At 39.4% G+C, this 18,398-nt stretch overlaps 1 protein-coding gene across 3 annotated transcripts in view; it reads right to left on the bottom strand.

The window, feature by feature from the left end:
• Nucleotides 1–18,398, bottom strand: part of PCTP (phosphatidylcholine transfer protein) — a 132,576-nt gene that overhangs the window by 98,131 nt on the left and 16,047 nt on the right. Inside the window, exon 1 of one of the 3 annotated variants that reach the window (XM_033183580.1) lies at nucleotides 12,734–12,980. The exons of 1 other annotated variant lie outside the window; for it this stretch is intronic. In XM_033183580.1, the coding sequence (XP_033039471.1) occupies nucleotides 12,734–12,868 (135 nt within the window). In that variant the 5' untranslated portion in view covers nucleotides 12,869–12,980. Of the gene's footprint in view, nucleotides 1–12,733; nucleotides 12,981–18,398 lie in introns of those variants that run through there. One more of the 3 variants, XM_033183578.1, reaches the window with a different exon arrangement.

Genomic DNA, 18,398 nt, shown 5'->3' with positions numbered 1-18,398 from the left:
TAAGACACACTGTTCCCTTAAACTGGTTCCCTTCTTCTCCTAAATGTAGTTACAAACCTTAGTGACTTCCATCCTGTTATATGGCACAGAAAAAAAGAACAGAAAGTTCTCGAGGAAGAGAAAAATAGAACAACCATGATTTGCGTGAATACAGAAGAATGAACTATTGTGACAACTTCCTTTAAACATTCCCTTTGAGGCAGGACTGAGCAATGCCAGAGCTCCAGAGGAACCAAATGCTCAATAACACGGCAACACCTTTCCTACTTCATTAATACAATGTTCAAGTGCTGGACAGCCTAGTCCGCATTCTCTAATCAAAGCATTTTCTCACCCATTACTTCTTTTTAAAAAGGATCTCAGCAACCACACTCATTTTTACTTCATATTTTAAAAAATAGAGTTTTTTATAATTAAAAAGATTATAAAAATGACAAAAAGAATTTTTAAAAAGCGACATGCAACCCCATAATCCAAAAATATCTACTGATAATATTTGACATATTTCCTTTAAGTCAATAAATATATCTGTAAGTTATCAAATGGGAATCATATGGTATAAATAGTTTGTACTCTTATTTTTAACTAAATATTATACTGAGGTTATGAAGACTCCATACCTAATTATTCTCCAAAAAATACTTGTTTCCAAATATTTTTATGAAAAAAATGTCCAGAATATTCATGTTTGTGTAGAATACTTGGTCCAAATTTCTGTTTTATTTTTTTTTTTTTTACTACAAATGCTTTCTTAGGGATAAATTTTAGGTTAAGTAGATAACATTTTAAGTCTCTTTATACTTCTTACAAACCTTGTAGAATGTGTGTACCAAGTGTGTACTCTCACCAGTTCCAGAGGAGCATCTCACCAGCACTGGGTGCCATTGATTATACAAACAATTTGATATGAAAAAGCAAAATGTATTTGGCAAAGCTTTTATTGCTACTATAATAAGATCTGATGTGTAAGATCTCTTTAAAATTAGAGATATAAATCCTTTGCAACATCGGCTTTATTTTTCCAAGCTTACTAACATTTGAATAAATGACTCCAAAGAAGTTTACTCAAGAGATTCTTGGCTTTTCCTGAAGCTCCTCCAGAAAACCACCTCTAACAGTGGCTCAGTTTCCTTATCTAGACTAAAATATACTGGATACTTTTCTAATGCTCCAGTTATAAGACATTTAGTTTCGTACTATTCAAATAGTAAAAGGGTTATGTTAGTAGTAGAGAATTAGCCAGTATCATGTACACAATACAACTGCCAGAAGAAACGTAAGACTTGATGTGGTAAACACTCCTTCTGTTTATTAAGAGAACCCCTGTGGCAATGTAAACAGCCAACAACTTCCCTGGCCTCCACTGCAAGGAGAGGTAGCCATGTGACTTCTCCCTATTTTAAATGTGGACGTGATGGTGGGAACTGCTGCAACTATCCTATGACCAAGAGGCAATCAACATGAGAAATCGAGTAGAAAGACTCAGAGGGTTGCTGGCATCACTGATTGCTAAACCAATGACAGCAATTCTACCAATAGGTAGAACTCTGACTTATTTATTAGGTGAGATAAACATGCCTCTGTTTGTCATTGATTGTCCGATTTTCTATTACTTGTAGCTAAAAACAACTGTAATTGACATAGTGGTCCTTATCAACAATGCTGAATTTTATTTGAACCTTGCCATCCTAGATTACAGTGAAGGTTAAGAAATCCCCCATCTTTTGTGTTTCATAAAGTTTACCGCGGAGATCCACTACCCTTCCCTATGTGACTTAGATAAGACTCACGGATGCCCCCATTTACCTACAACAAGGCCAGACACAGACCCTCCAAATTTCCCTTTCTTTGTCTTATAAATGATTAGCTGAGCTGCCCACCCTGACTGATCAACCAGAACAAAATGCTTGTTAACCCAACTGGCTGAACTTTTCTCCTTCCTCTAGGCCCCTGAACTTTGGCCTATTCTAAACCTGAGCCAGCATACAGTCCCTCCTGAAAACAGGCTGGGCTTAGGGCAAAGTATTCTCCGGTCTGCTATCCGATCACACCATCCTTTCATCCCACATCCCTGCATACCGTTCTTTCTAATGTTCTTTGCTCCTGTTTATAAAAGAACAGCTCTGTAACTCCCAAGATGCCTGTAGAGCTTATTGGCAAAGCACTCTTCCTACTGTAATACTTCTTTCCCTAACTCCTTGAAATAACCCATTTGAATACAAGTCTCTCCTTACCAAGTCCAGATTTATTTTTAAAAATTTGACATCAAGGTAAAAAAGTAGGCTGACAGAATAGTGCTGATAAGACTTATGAATATTTATAAGAAATATAATAACACATAAATTCATTAAAACAGTACAGAAGTACATAAATGTTGCTAAAATGCACTGTCAAGGAAAAGAAGAGATAATGGACACTTTAATGGATATTAAATTGAGGTACAACATTTAGTTTTACACAAAGGCATACAAAACCCTACATGCCATGTTATAAAAAGTTCTGTCTCCTTTGAATTAGTAACTAAGAAAAAATATATATAAATGTATATATAATATATACTATTCTATATAAATGTTATATATAGAATATGTTACACATATTTATATATTTTATATATAATATCAGCAGATATATATGTTTATATATAATGCCAGTAGGTATATATATTTTATATATACCTGCTACAGTAGATAGAGTGAATACCCACTGGTATTCACTACATCTTGATCCCAAGAAGAAATCAAGCAGAGGCTTCTACTTGACTGCAGATTGGATTCTGTTTCCCTTGGTGATTTATTAGCAATACTGCAAAAGTCATGTATTTTGTGTTTGAAGGAGTTTTCTAATCCCTTTGACCTGCTATGAAGTCTTTCAATAATACTAGTAATTGTTTTTCTAAGCATGGTCCACTTTCCAAAGTTTTATATTCATTCTCTCATGTAACAGCTAAGATAGTCCTGTGATGTAGACAGGGAAGTTGGTGTTATCTCTACCTTTACAGAAGGAAATGATGCTTAGAGAGGCCAACTTACTTGCCTAAGTCCTACAGCTAGTAACAGGACAGACAGAAAGAAATGGTGTGTCTTTGCACACTGGCCCCTTCTATTCCCTACAGTGTCTCCTTATTTAGCTGTATTTTCTCTGCATGTCATCCCCAAATCATTGTTCCAGACCACAAACTAATGATAAAGATAAAGAAGACCCATCACACAGGATCTTAGAGCAGGAAGGGGTCTTAGCTCAACTGCGTAATGTGAGTGACTTGCCAAGAGTCAGCTGATGACGCTGTTGGTGGCAAAGCCTGGATGAGAACCCATTCCTTCCCTAAGCCAGTACTCCTGCTCCAGGCCACCCAGAATGGACCTCCCACTGAGATGTTCCCCTGAGTCCCTAAGCCTGGTGTGTTTGCCCAACAGGCCTCCAAAGGGCCAGAAGAAGTATTTTTTTTTAGATGCTGCTTCTGAGGGGTTCAGGAAAGAACCAGGAGAAAGGCAGGTATAGGGAAAGGATGAATATCATCACTTTCAACAGATGAGGTACTTTGCCAAGTTTTTCCATACACTATTCCAAAGTGCTGTCTCATAAATCAGAAAAGCTAGTCAGAAAAGACAGTGTGGTGGTTATAACATGGGCTCAGATTCACTGTCTGGGTAGAGTCTAAACTCTCCACTACTAACCTGCAAAATGGGTCTAATAAGTTTCTACTTCATGGAATGATTATGAGGATTAAACTAGATAATCCATCTAAAGTTCTAGTATGTGGTGTACATAATAAGTACTTAGTAAATATTAGATATCATTCCTATTAATAAGGTAGATTATTATTTCATTAATAAGGTAGGTATGATGATCTCCTTTTTCCAGATTAAAGAACTAGGACTGAGAACTGTAATGTATGTTTTCAGGAAAACCAATATCTATAGTGCACCTGCTCTAACCCAGGCTGTGCTTAATCATGAATACTTGTAATAATCCTGTGATGTAAGCATCGTTAGCTCCAATTCATAAATGAAGAAATGGAGGCTGGAGATAGGGGAATGCATGGTCAGGAAATCTGTTACTGTTGTCACTAATTTTTGAGATGCTATTACTCTGGCTAACTTGTCTAAACATTAAACTGGTATATTTCTTAGTAATGATGATTCAAATGCATGAAAAAAACAGCTGTGCAATATATTTTCAATTATATTTATAGGGTTAAAGTATTCTGAGAAATATTATTGTCAATAGTACGCTTATTTGTCCCAAGCAGAATAAACTCTGAAAGAGATGTTATGCATTTACATATGAGATGTGTCAAAATGTCATAATGTTTCCAAATGACTTTTGCAAGCCCCACACAGGAGTAATCTCCTGTAGATGTCCCACCACCCAACCAGGCCTGGAGAAAGCCCACTCATTCCCTCCAATTTATGGTGTTTATCTGAATTTATACCACCAACTACAAGGCGGTCTTGATAAATCACATGTTCTCAAATCCTGTGAATGCACTCATGAGCGTGCATTGAGTTCTCTTTGCCTGTCACGGAAGAGCTCATTTCCATTCCTCAGAGGGACAGGAAACCTCCCCCGCCCCAATCTATTTATCTAAAAGCTGTCCAAGTCCATCCACTTTTGGGCAAGTAATAGACTCAGATGGTATGAAAAGTAAGCATTTTTAATCAAAGTAAAGCAGTTCTAATGGCAGAAGTCAAAGCTGCAGCTGCTGCTGGGAAGTATGTGCCAAGACTCTACAAAGACAGACAGTTGGCTAAATCTGATTAAACATTTAAGACCTCTCTAAGGAAATGTGATAGGTCTAATCCCTAAGGTTGCACACAGCTGGGTAAAATATTGATAGCTGATATTTACTGAGTATTTACTGAAGAGCAGGCACAGATCCAAGTGCTTTTACATGGATTATCCCACTTAATCCAAATAATGATACGAGGTATGGACCATCAGTAAACCCACTTTTCAGACAGGAAAACTGAGGCTTAAAGATGTTCTGCAAAATGTCCAGAAAAGGCACATTTATAGAGACAAGAACCTCCATTCAGCACTGCCCCCGATTCAGCTGCTGGTTCACTCCAGATGTTGGTATGGTATTATGTCCAAGCATTCTGAATGCCTATACCCTTCCCTACAAGTCACCTCTCTTCTCAAGGGAGTCCCAAGGCTGAATGAAACATTGGTGTTTTGTTTCATTAATAGCCACCTGTGTAATTGCCACACAGCAATCTGGTGAAAGACAGAGTGAGAGCATAAAGCTTGGCTTATACCTGGAGACAGAAGGGAGGCATCTTACTCCTTGCTCTCCCCTCCTTCCACCAAATCTGAACCTTGAGACCAGCATTCTCGCATGGCCTCATACCCACAGGCTTATCCTAAGAGAGAAAAGCAAGGAGAGGGAAAAACTGAGGCTCTAACTTATCTATCCAGTTGCACACTCAAGGGAGACAGAAATGAAGGAGCTGGCCTTGGTCTATGGTGGGAAATAGAATGCCACAGATGGGTGTCCTGGAGACATGGTGGCCCTGCCCACAATTAAGTTTCAGCTCCATAAGTGACCAGGGCTCAAGAATTATCCTATCAATCACGCTGTTAATCAGAAGGGTGAGAGAAAGGAGCAGAACAGTTTTACAGTCCTGAAGTAAAGTGGTTCATGATGCTAACTGGGGAAATAGGAGTAGGGATTTCACATCTATAGAGTGAAATCTGTCCGCCTGTGAGTTGAATCTGTGTTTCTCTCTAAAGGCCAAACTTTCTCTCAGCCCAGCCTGCCCAAACGCAGTTTTTCCCATCTTGCTGGCCTTTTGAGTATTTTAGTAGGTCAAGAGCACAGGAAAGAACAGTCCCTGGGAAAGTACTGTCTGCTCCTCACCAAACTCTTTGATTAGAAGCCCTATTCAAGGACAAAAACACAATTTAGGCTGTCCCTTCTCACAGTGCCAGGCATTTAGATTTAAAAACTTAGTAAGTCAAGCCATCAGCCAGAGTTTTTCAGTCCAACATTTATTTTGTCTAAATTGAAGCTGTGAGCCTCTGAGCGCTGGTTTCACCCTCTACGGGCATGCTGCAGTGGTTAATGGCATAGTAACGAAGCCCAAAGCTCCTGCAAGGCCTGCCTGCAGATCACTGGAAGAGCTTTTCTAAGTGATCCACGGCCCTTCTCCCAGGGGAACTTCTCAGCACTGCTCAGGGGACCACATTTACTCCCGAGTGGCCACTAACTTAAACATCAGGGAGAGGGAGTCCTAAGATGGACATTGCTTTTGTTTTAAGACATTTTTTGGTCTCACTTTCACCTTTCAATTTCCATTGCATCTCATCTCTAGGGTATTCTACTGCCTCTGACTTTAGCTCTCAATGTCAGAACTGCCTCAGCACCATGCTAGATGCTCCCCATCCACCAGTGGTTCTCCAAGTGTGGTTCCTGGACCAGTAGCCTCAGCATCACTCAGCAGCTGGTTAGAAATATAATGCACAAAAAAAGAAGAGTATCTATCTATACACATACATACATGAACATAGAACATATTCATTGATAAGAATGTGGGTTACATTCATTGATGAGTGTGATTAGAATATATATACACACACATATATACATGTGTATATATTCATATATATGTGTGTATATATACACATATGTATTTTCCACATATATATGCACACATATGTGTGTGCGTATCTCAGTTTCCTCATTTGCAAAACCAGGATAATACTTACCTTTCAGAGTTGTTGAGACGATTGTATGAAATATATAGAATACACATATGTGTGTGCATATATATGTGTGTATATATATTCTCATGCACACTCAATGCATGCTTGTGTGTACATATATATCCAAATGCACACTCAATACATGCTCAAGTTTGAGATTCTAACACACACTCAGTTTGAGAACCATTCTGCCATGTATCATTTCATTCAATCCTCTCAACAACCCTGAAAGGTAAGTATTATCCAGGCTTTGCAAATGAGGAAACTGAGATTTCAAAATGAAAAAGTAACTGATCAATATCACCTGGCCAGTAAGTGGGGCCTGGCCCCTGGCCACTCTTCAATCTCATATCCACTCCAGTCCTGTGGGCCTCCTGGCTTCTCCTGGAAAACGAGGCAAGCTCAGCCTAGCTGAGGGACTAGCATCCAGTGTTCCCTCTATCTCAGTGGCTTAAAAGCCAGCATGCTCATATGAATCTCCTGATAAGCTTATATATATATATATATATATATATACACACACACACACACACACACATATTCATAATACACACACACGTGTAAAAAATGGTTTATTATGAAAGATTTCAAACATACACAGAAGTAGAGAGGACAAAATAATTAACCCCTATGTGAAGGGGAGCCTAGCAAAAGGACCACCCAAGCCCCACCGTAGACCAGTTAAACCTGAATCCCTAAGGTAGGGCTTGGTATTGTTTGTAAAGCTCTCTCAAGTGATTCCAATGTGCTTGAACTTTAAGAAACACTCAGATTCATTTCTCCTCCAGATATTTGCATTATTCAAATTGGCCAAATGTTACCTCCACAGGGGGCCTTTCTGGACTCCCTTATCTGAAACACATCATATCACCCCTGGCTACCTTGCCATGCCATCTCTCTATCCCTTTATCTCGTTTTATTTTCTTTATAGCATTTTCTTTAAAGCACTTGATAGCATTTCCCACTGGACATTTCATCATATACTATGGGCTTATTCTAATCAATGAATATGATCCATGTTCAAGAAGTTCATTCATTGAAGCAGCAGCACTACGTTCCTCCTTTACCACTTATCCCCAGGGTCTGCGAAGACAGTAGCACATGGGAGGCAGTTGATTAATATCTCCCAAATGAATGAATGAATGATAGAGGAACAGAGCTGAAACTCTCACACAGGACTATCTGACTCCAAAATCCATGCTTTTCCCACAATACCCATGGCAGCCCTGGTCTAGTTTTGCTTTAGCCTCCGGAAACAGAATGTAGTTCTTGTCTTGAAGCAAGCTGTGTGCTTAGTACTGAGTTTATCATAGTAGACTGTTCATGTTACTAGTTATGAGGTCTTATGTAGCTCGCTCAACAACTCTGAATCTAATTTCCATTTGTAAAGTAAGCCCGTTCTTGCCTATCTTCCACATCTGTTTAGAAGGATAAATGAAAACTTATAGGACAACATTTATAATTTGCAGCATCAGATAAAGTTATTATCATTACAACATGGAGAAGAAATAAGAGAGGAAGGAAATAGAGTAGGCAAAGAAAGAAGAAGTAGAGGAAAAAGATGATGGTGTTGGACAGCATGGCTTAGAAGTAACTTTCCAGTCCAAAACTTTGTGATTTAATAGAAAAATAGAAAACAAATAAATTATCAGAATTTTGTACATCAAATGTTGTACATCAAAATTACCCACTTGTCCAAGAACAGGATTCAGAATCATTTGTGTCTACTAAATAAAGGACACAATTCTATTATTTTAAAATACAATTTGCTACATTGAAATCTCTTAAGAGCCTTTACTCTTGTTTCAGTCTTTTAAAAACACGTAACAGTAACTTTGTTACAGCATCATTTAAATCATGGTCACAATTTTCTTTTTCTCTATCCTTGTTTCCAATCCTGTTCAAGAGCCCCAAGAAGTCACATAGCTTTGGCCTTAGGTTGGCCACCTCTATGCTGACTGTGGGAAGCAAAGCCAAGGGTCATCACAACCAGCTCGTACCACACAGTGGCAAGCATGCTATGCACAATTGGGTCCTTAAAGGACCATCAGTCCAGCCAATGCCCATAACTTCAAAACAAAGCCACTAGAATCTTCAGGGGAGCAACTCTATCTTAGATCCATTTCCATAGATGGAAATCTGACCCACTGCAGATCCTCAATAAAGGCTGAATGAAGTATATAAACAAATGGTCTCTGGTCTCCTTTCTGAATACAGTACTTGTGATATTATGAGCTACATATACAAAATATATACATATACATATATGTATGTGTATATATAAATATATAATTTACATATGTGTGTATACATATGTGTTGGGGTGTGTGTGTGTATTGGACATAGAGTATACACACACACCCACATATATACTCCAGTACTGTACATCCAACACACACACACACACACACACACACATATAGGTTTCTATCCACTGTTCCTGGCTCATAACTTTCATAGCCCTTGTTATAATCTTTTGTATGTTGGTGCATTTTAGGCCTCAGGAGTTGAGCCAAGAGTTGTAAGACCTTCATCCCAGGGAGGGTCCTGCCCCATACCCTGGAAGAAGGAATGCTGCATGGAGAGGCCTGAAGAATCTGGACAGGCCTTCTTGGCTTTCCTCAATCAGTCTATTAATATGAGCTCAGACCCTTTCTGTCCAGTCACATTTCAACACTGTTGTCCATGCTTCGTCATGCCTAGCCAATGAAGTTTCCATAAAAGGCCCAAGAGGACGGGGTTCGGAGAGTTTCTGGATAGCTGAACTCAAAGAGGTTCCTGGAGAGTGACGCATCCAAGGAGGGCATGGAAGTTCCAAGACCCTTCCCCCATACCTCATCTTATGCATCTGTATCCTTTGTAATATCCTTTGTAATAAACCAGTAAATGCAAGCAAGTGTTTCCCTGAGTTCTGTCAGCCTCTCTAGTAAATTAATTGAATCCAAGGAGAGGGCCATGGGATCCCCTATTTATAGCCAGTTGGTCAGAAGCACAGGTAAAACACCCTGGGGCTTTCAACTGGCATTGCAAGTGGCAGGGAAGAGGGGGTTAATCTTGTGGGACTGGGACCTCAACCTATGGGATCTGACACTATTTCCAGGTAGGTAGTGTCAACACTGAACAGGAGGACACCTAGGTGATGTCCACACAACTGACTGCTTACTTGGTGTTTGGGGAGAAATCCTCAGACATTTGGTCACAGGAGTCTTCTGTGTTACTGTGTTGTCGGTGATGTTGAGATAACGAAAAAAAACACAGTTTGAGTTTTTTTCTCCAACACAATACTGTACCTCCAATAAGGAGGACTCACCCTCCTAAGATGGTCCAACCCACATGCGGGAAGCTTTATTACAAAAAGAGTGTGTGTGGCTTGGGCAAAGAGTAAGGGCTTCATGGGCAGATGGACTTGGATCTAAATCCCAGTTTCATTCACCACTTCTTAGCCATGTGCCTTGCATATGTCACTGACTTTCCCTAGACCTCAACTGCCTTGTCTATATACAGGGAAGATGGCAAAGTGGTCTGGGCTGGCTAGAGGAGAAGATGCCAGGTCTATGGACAAGTAATGGAAGAGAATGATGGAAATGTGAGTTGAGACCAAATTAGTTCAGTGTACCCACTAGGCAGCATTTGCCTTCTGTTTGGAGAGGCAATGTAGGAGCATGTTGAAGGCACAGAACTGGAGGCAGACAGCTGGGCTTGGATCCTAGCTGGAATCTTGAGCAACCAACTTAACCTTTCTATGCAATCATTTACATATAGGTAAAAAGGTGATCATCATAGCACCTTATCATAGAGTTGATGCAAGCATTGAGTAAATCAATACTTCCAAAGCACTTAGCACCTGAATTATAAGAAATCACGCAATAAATGTTAGCTATTACAGTGATGATTATTACTATTTCTGCAATCAATAGGCCACTGAAAACGTAGTGATAAGATCACTGCTTCTCAGATGTTTGATTGCACTGTAAGGTGTAGGATAGACAGGAGCAGAGAGATGGTAGGCCAAGAAACTAGTTAAGAGGTCACTGCAATTCTAAGTGAGGGGTGCTGAGTACCCAAAGTTGCAAAGATAAAGGAAAGAAAATGGGAGGAAATAAGCCAGATGCTAGATATGTCTGAGCAGTTGAATCAACAAAACTTGGCCAAAGTCTTGATGTGGCTGGTAAGAAAAACGGAATAGCAGAGAATATAAAAGAATTTTGTCTGACTGAGTGTGGTGACTCATCCCTGTAATCCCAGCACTTTGGGAGGCTGAGGGCTGAGGCAGGAGGATTGCTTAAGCCCAGAAGTTCAAGACCAACCTGGGCAACATAGCAAGGCCTCATCTCTAAAACATAAAAAATAAAAGAAAGACTTTGTCTGAAAATGTATCAATTTTCAAACTAAGGTACCTTTTAAAGTTACCCTAAGAAATTAATTCTGTCTGTTCTAGATTGTGAGCTCTTGATCATCTTGTTATACCCAATGGTCCTTGTACACAGCAAGCATTCAGAGTTTCTTAAGCGAGTAATCCATCAAGACATAACATCTGTATACAGAAAAAAAGTAAATATGGTGCTTATCTACTTGTAGTATCTGCTGTGTTCTGGATTATGAAAAGGCCAGCTGTACTAATTTGTAAGTATTCAAAGTAGCATGCTTTATAGTCCCATTAACTAGAGAAGGACGGACTGCCTCCAAAGCAAATATGTATGTCTTTAGACAGGAAATTTCTTCATAATACCTATATTCTCCATTTATTTAGAGTAGGATTTCTCAATCTTGGCAATATTACAATTTGGGACTGGATAATTCTTCCCTGGGAGAGCTATGGGGTCACTATCCGGTGCATTGTAGAGTTATCTACAGCTATCAAATTTTCACACATATCTGACAGATTGGATTTGAACCCCTTAACAACCCTGCAATGAGACAAGCAAGGTTTTCATTCCTGTTTAACAGGTGAGCAACTTCTAACTATTGCAAACGTTTGTTTTCTGTTTTAAAAGATAAAAATACTATATTTGATGTAAACAAAAATGCAATTGCCTAAAAAGGCAACCACAGGATCATGTTTGACATTCACTTGGTATGTTTGAATGTTTGACATTCACAGGATCATGAACCCTCCAATCCCACCTCTGGTATTCACTTATCTGGGCCCTTTCAGGAGTGACTTCACCCTGGAGGTCTGTTGCTTTCACCTGTGAAACCTGGTGTTTAACCAGGTGAGCATGAGGTATCCTCCTAACTCTAACACTATAATACCCTGATCCTGTATTAGGAAACTTCAATTTCACCCACATTGCCTGCAGGTGACTTTTAACCTACTTGCCATGCTGCGACTATTACACAAAGCAACTGATGACAAGCCTTGGATGACAGGCCTCAGGGGCAATGCCTTCCACCTGGATGGCTACCTGGTTGCAAAGACTTTAACAACCAATCCCGTTCCTCCTACATCTTTACTCCTTCTGCCTGAAGCTTCCGACTCAACTTACCAAGTGCAACCAGGAAGGAAGGGTTAACAACCAAAAGAAACGAGTCACTAAAATAGCAGGGCCCTTCTCGCCAACCCCCGACACTCACCACCCTGCACATCCAGTCCTTTTAAAGTTCTGTTTCTTTTCCTCCTATATCCAGGCCCCAAGATACCGTCCCTCACCCATCCCCAGACCCCCATATGCCACGCATTGGAGAGTGAGGATCAACGTCCCTTGCAGACGTGTGCACGGGCCTAGGAACCAGCTTACCCACGTTTCAACTGTCATTAACTTCTAACTAACTACATGCCCCATCGGGCCTGACCTGAGGCTGAACTCCTATGACTTTCCAACTTCCCTGGATCTGCACGCAGTCACTTGGAGGCACCGCCCATGCGCTAGCTCCAGAACTTGAGACAGGGTCCGGGCGGAGCTCCTCCCTGAGCCGGAGAAGACCCGCCCCTGTCCCTTCCGCGACTGCCGCCCCGCGCTCCCTGCGGGGAGGTCGACCCTGGCGCATTCTAGGCCCCGCGGTCCTCCAGCGGGTTGGCAGCTACCTGGTCCAGCAGCCGGTAGATGCTGATGCCCGAGGTCTCCACGAGAAGCTGCCAGTCGGCCCCGGCCACAGCGGGCTGCTGGAGCTCAGCGCAGGCCTCCCGGAACTGCTCCCCCGAGAACGCGGCCAGCTCCATCCTTCCGCAGTCTGGGCTCCTCCGCGTGGAGGACAGGCCGCGGACACCCTTGTTGTGGGCCTCGGGGCGGGGCGACCGGGCGGCCCCAGCGTCACTGACAGGAAACTGAGGAGGAGGCGGGGCCTAGACTGGAGGAGCGGCCTGAGGGTGGGGCCCTGGAGGGGCGGGCCTAGAAAAGTGGGCGGGACTGAGCAAGGAGTGAGGAGGATAGAGAAGTAAAAGGAGAAAAATTGGACTTGATGTGGGGAAGGAAGGAAGAGCTAGAGAAGTGAGGAAGCTTTCAGAGGGAAGGGAAAAGGAAGAGGAAGGGAGACAGTGATGTCACCTCAAAAACACCTCCTCAGTAGCCCATCTCATACTCCCTGTTACCCCCATAATCTACAGAGCTGTTTGAGTGTCTCTCATTTTCCTTTCTAAATAAAGTAGAGAAAGCCTGTTTGGTAGACGCGAGAGGAGAGGTGGGCAGAGTAGAAACACTGGAAAAATCCGAAGGGTCAAATGGCAGAACTGTATTTCAATATAATTTCTCTTCTTTCTGCTATACATTTTAAAACATTATTCTGAGACAAGGTCCATTGGATTCACCAGAAGACTCAAGGGGTTCATGACACCAAAACAGTTTAGAAACCTAATCCATAATGGATCTACAAGGTTGTTGCCATCCTAGAGGGTAGAAACTGATCAGAAATGTGTCATACTAGGTGTCATACACCTAGGATTTCTGCAACTTGCATAATTTAGCTCACTGTGCAACTCAAACATCTTCTTGTTTCTTTGAAGTCCCTTGGGTAATACTGTATTTCCCATCAGCAGACTGTACTACCTGACTTCGAATAAAGTAGGTCGTTTAAACATCAAAACGATGTAACAGCCACATGAGTGCCAATAAACTCTGAAAACTCATGTTTCCTAATCTGTAAAATGGGTCAAGAATTGTGCTACCAGTTACAGCTGAGGAGGTGGTTGGACAAGGAATAATTTTGCACAGTGCCTGTCCAAGTAAATGTTCAATAAAAATTTCCACTTGTTTTGCATTACTATATTGAAATGTTTTTCTTTCCTTACTTGAAAGAAAGTTGATGGCAAACTCTTCATTTATGTGAATTTCCAGTCAGGCAAATGATCACATTTGACAGCTTCCTTAGTTAGAAACAGCAGAGATAAATACTTGCTTTCCTCAAGTCAGTCCTGGTTCTGTTTTGTTTTATAGGTGTGGAAAGAGAGATGTGAAATTTTCCTAGACTAAATGCACAAAAGTTTAGACTTGACATACTTTCCAACTGTTTTATAATGTCTTGTAAATTTTCTATGTTTTGTAAATCTATATTTTATTTAAATCGAAATTCATTGCTTGAAAAAGCAATTGTGTAAAAAAACTATTGGTTATGAAGTATTTTCAAGTATCTTCAAGGAATACATTATAAAGGTTTGATTTGATAAAGCTGTATTACTGTATAGCAATAGACTAATGGAGACAAGCATAAGAGCACAAACAACATCATGCAAGATATAAGGCATGCAATTCAAATTGTATTTATTGTATGTGTTTAAAAGTGTGTTGCCTATTAAACTCAGGAGAAAAATAAATATACCCTTGAATATGCTGAGATTTACACTCAGTTATTTTATTACAGTTAATGAAAGAATAATGTTAGGAAATATTTTATGGTATCTCTAAAGTCTAAACACAGCTTGGAAAGGGATCCAAGAAGGCCTGTTCTTGACCAATTGCCTTAATAGCCTGTTTCCTTTGTGAAAAAAAAAAAAAAAAAAACCCTGAAAGAACTTCTGGCAAAATGGTAGCTGATGCTCCTGGCTTCAAACATGGAAATGTTGGTGAAAACGTGTTGAAAATAGTTGTAAATACATACCTTAGCTGAAAAGTGAAAAAGGGTACTTCCAGGTTTCAGAAAGGGATGAGAGAATGAAAGTCAGCAACACCAGCTCCTGGATATTCTTACAATGGATGACTGGTCCTCACTCCACCTCCCCGTGCAATGTTTCCCTGTGGAAGAACTTCCATTAGGGAAATATGTTTGGCCTCACTCATCTGCTCAACTCCTACTCTGGAGAAGATGGGTGATTTTAATGCAGTCATGCATTGCTTAACGACAGGGATATATTCTGAGAAATGTGTCATCAGGCAATTGCATCCTAAAGCATACATCATAGAGTGCACTTACACAAACCCAGATGGTAGAGCCTACTACATATGTGGGCTCTATGGTAGAGCCTCTTGTTTCTGGGCTACAAACTTGTACAGCAGGTTACTGTATTGAATACTGAAGGCAATTGTAACACAATGGTATTTGTGTATCTAAACCTAATTAACATAGAAAAGTAAAATAAAAATATGGTGCTAATTGTAAGGGACCATCACTATCTATGCAATCCAACATCGACCAAAATGTTATTATGGTATGCATAACTGTAGTTGATGAGTTTGGGAGAAAGAACTACTGGTCATATCTAGATCAACCTTTCTGGCTCTTCCTTTTTGGCAACTGTCTACTCATAGAAAATATGCATTCTCACCTGCCCTAGGTTATATAGTAGACTCAAGAGGACAGGCTCTGACACCAGAATCCAGGTTTCCTAATGATGCCTGTGCCTGGAGGGCAAGTTTGATTATAGGCAGAGTGTTATAATTCAGTTGTTGCCAAAAATCCAAGCCCTGTTCTCCAAGCAGCTTTATTTGTAATAAAGGTGAAATGCTGATCCAGTGTCTGATTAGCATCTACCTTTTATTTGATTCAGAATGCAGGTGGGGAAGAGAAGAGCATTGACTTGAAAAATAACTAAGTAGACCCTCCATAAGTAGAAAATATGGTTATTAAAATTAAAAACTTAGAAGAGAGGTAAAAGAGTTGCCCTACCACAGTTCAAGAGAGATCAGGGAATAAGAAAGTAGCTGTGGTGAGTAAATTCCCCAGGAAGCAGAACAGAGGTATAAAAAAATGGAAAACATGAAAGAGTAATTAAGAGACATGAAGGACACATTGAAAAGGCCAAACACTTCTGACCGAAGCCCCATAAGTAGAGAATAAAGAGGCTAGGGGATGGGATGGGTGGGGGAGAATACAGAAATAAAAAGGCACATATAAAAATAAAATGGAACTAAAATTCTAACCTCCAGAAACTGGGAACAAGGGAGGGCAAGGTCAGAGTTGTGTTTAGGAGGCAGATGCAAGATATTAACTTCAATGTTGTTTAGTTTAACTGTGCATATTAAACTTTAAGGATATGAACTCTCAAAACTCAACAATAAAAAAAAAAACTACCCAATAAAAATAGGTAAAAAAAAAAATTTAAACACACACTTCACCAAAAAATATATACTGGTGGCAAATAAGAACGTGAAGAGATGCTCAACAACATCAGTCAATAGCGTTCTGTAAATTAAAATCACAATGAGGTGCCACTATGGCTATTTTAGAATAGATAAAATTAAAAAGATTAATAAAAGCAAGTGTTGGCAAGGATGCTGAGGAACTAGAACTCTCATACATTGCTGGTAAAAATGAAAACAGTACAAATGCTTTGAAAAACTCACAATTTTTTAAAAAGTTAAACATACACTTACCATACAATCCAATCATCATACTCCTAGGTATTCACCCAAGAGAAAAAAATAAAGCATTGTCCAAACATTGACTTGTACACAAGTGTTCATGGAAGCTTTATTTGTATTAGCCCAAAACTGGAAACAACCCAAATGACCTTTAATGGGTGAATGGATAAAAGCTGTGATATATTCACCAATGCAGTACAATTCAGTGTGTGTGTGTGTGGGTGGGTGTGTGTGAGTGGGTGTTCCTTGCTCTGTCCATTAAAATGATCTGGTAGCCTAGAAGCAGTGTCACGTCATTAGCATTGAGCACACCTGTGGCCCAGTTCTTGGCTTCTATATATCATTGTCTACTAAAAGGTTCTTGGAAAAAAGACTGATTCTAGAACTGGGGCAGGCAACTTCTAAAGTAAGCCTAAAACATATTGTGCCTGTGAATAAGGAGATGTTCAAAGACAATTACAGTTATGTCAAAAAGATATGGTAGTTGACTTGAAAGAGTTCCCATTCTCCAAATTTTGGGAAATTTGAGATCACAAAGAATAGTTACAGTAATAGATTATAAAATACTGAATTTATAAAGAAATCCATGTGTCCACAGTGTTACTCAATTTTTTAAAAAGTAGGGAAGAAAAATAGGGAAGGCAGAGAGGAGAAAAGCTTCTTTAAAAAAAAAAAAATGCCAAAACATTCAGGTAGAAAGAATGTCAAAATTTGAAAACTTGCGTTCTTTGACCCCCATATGAATATAATTAATAGATTTAGGCAAGGATCATAAATGGATGCTGCAACCACTGGGTGAAAGGGCATGCAGATTAGACTTTTCATTTGATTGCAAAGCATCACCTGTTGATTACTTACTACTTACAGACAGGAAAATGTAACTTTATAATGGGAAGATCTAGTGGTTGCCACTTTAACCAGGTTATCAATTGCATCACAAATAGTGGGACAATTGATATCACAGACTCCATGATGTGATGCAATAAGTTTATAATATCATCTAAACATTTTTGCTAAAATGTCTAACTTGTAACTAGTCATAAGACACCAATCAGATAAATCCAGTAAGTGGAATATTTCTCAAAATAACTGGTAAAACAAGTCAATATGAAAGAAATTATTCTAAAAGTCAAGGGAAATAACAATTATGTGTCATGCATAAATCTTGAATCATGGATTAGGAAAAAGCCATTAAAAGGCATTTCTGGGATAATTGGGGGTATTTGTTTATGCACCACTTTTAGAAAATATTATAAAACTATTGTTAACTTTGTAGGTGTCAAAAATGTTATTGTGGTTGAGTGGAAGAATGTTCTTATTCTTGAGAAATGAATGCTGAATCATTTAGGGGTGAAGCAGCATGATACTTGGATCTTACATTCAAATGGTTCCACTGAAAAAAAGTGTGATTGATACATAGAGAAGCAAAAGTGACAAAACTAAATAATTGATAAATTTAGGTGAAAGGTAGACAGGCTTTTATTTTGTATTTCTTCAACTTTTCTGCATATTTGAAATTATTCAAAATAAAAATTTAGGAAAAACCCAGATATATGTATTTATAAGAGACCATAACTAAAACATAATTACACAGAAATGTGAAGTTAAAGGTATGGAAAACATATATAAGTAAATCTGAAACAAAAGAAAGCTTGTGTGACTCCTAAAATATCAGACTAAATGGACTTTAAAAAAAAAGTTAATAGAAGTTTCTGAGTTAATGATAAAAGGACAACTCTTCAGGTATTCAGAATGCTTAAATTTGTATATATTCATTTTACAGCTTAATCTCAAATACGTAAGGCAAAAATTATCATCCGTATAAGGAGAAATCAGCAAATTCATAATTACAGTGGAACATTTTAAGACTCGTTTTTAGGAAATTGACCAAGCAGACAAAAAAACTGGTAGATAGGGAAGATTTCAGCATAAAACTCAACATGCTTGATCTAAAGGTCA

Source organism: Trachypithecus francoisi, unplaced genomic scaffold, assembly GCF_009764315.1.
Source record: "Trachypithecus francoisi isolate TF-2019V2 unplaced genomic scaffold, Tfra_2.0 Lachesis_group20, whole genome shotgun sequence".
Classification (NCBI taxonomy): domain Eukaryota; kingdom Metazoa; phylum Chordata; class Mammalia; order Primates; family Cercopithecidae; genus Trachypithecus; species Trachypithecus francoisi.
This window is presented reverse-complemented; position numbering and strand designations above follow the sequence as displayed.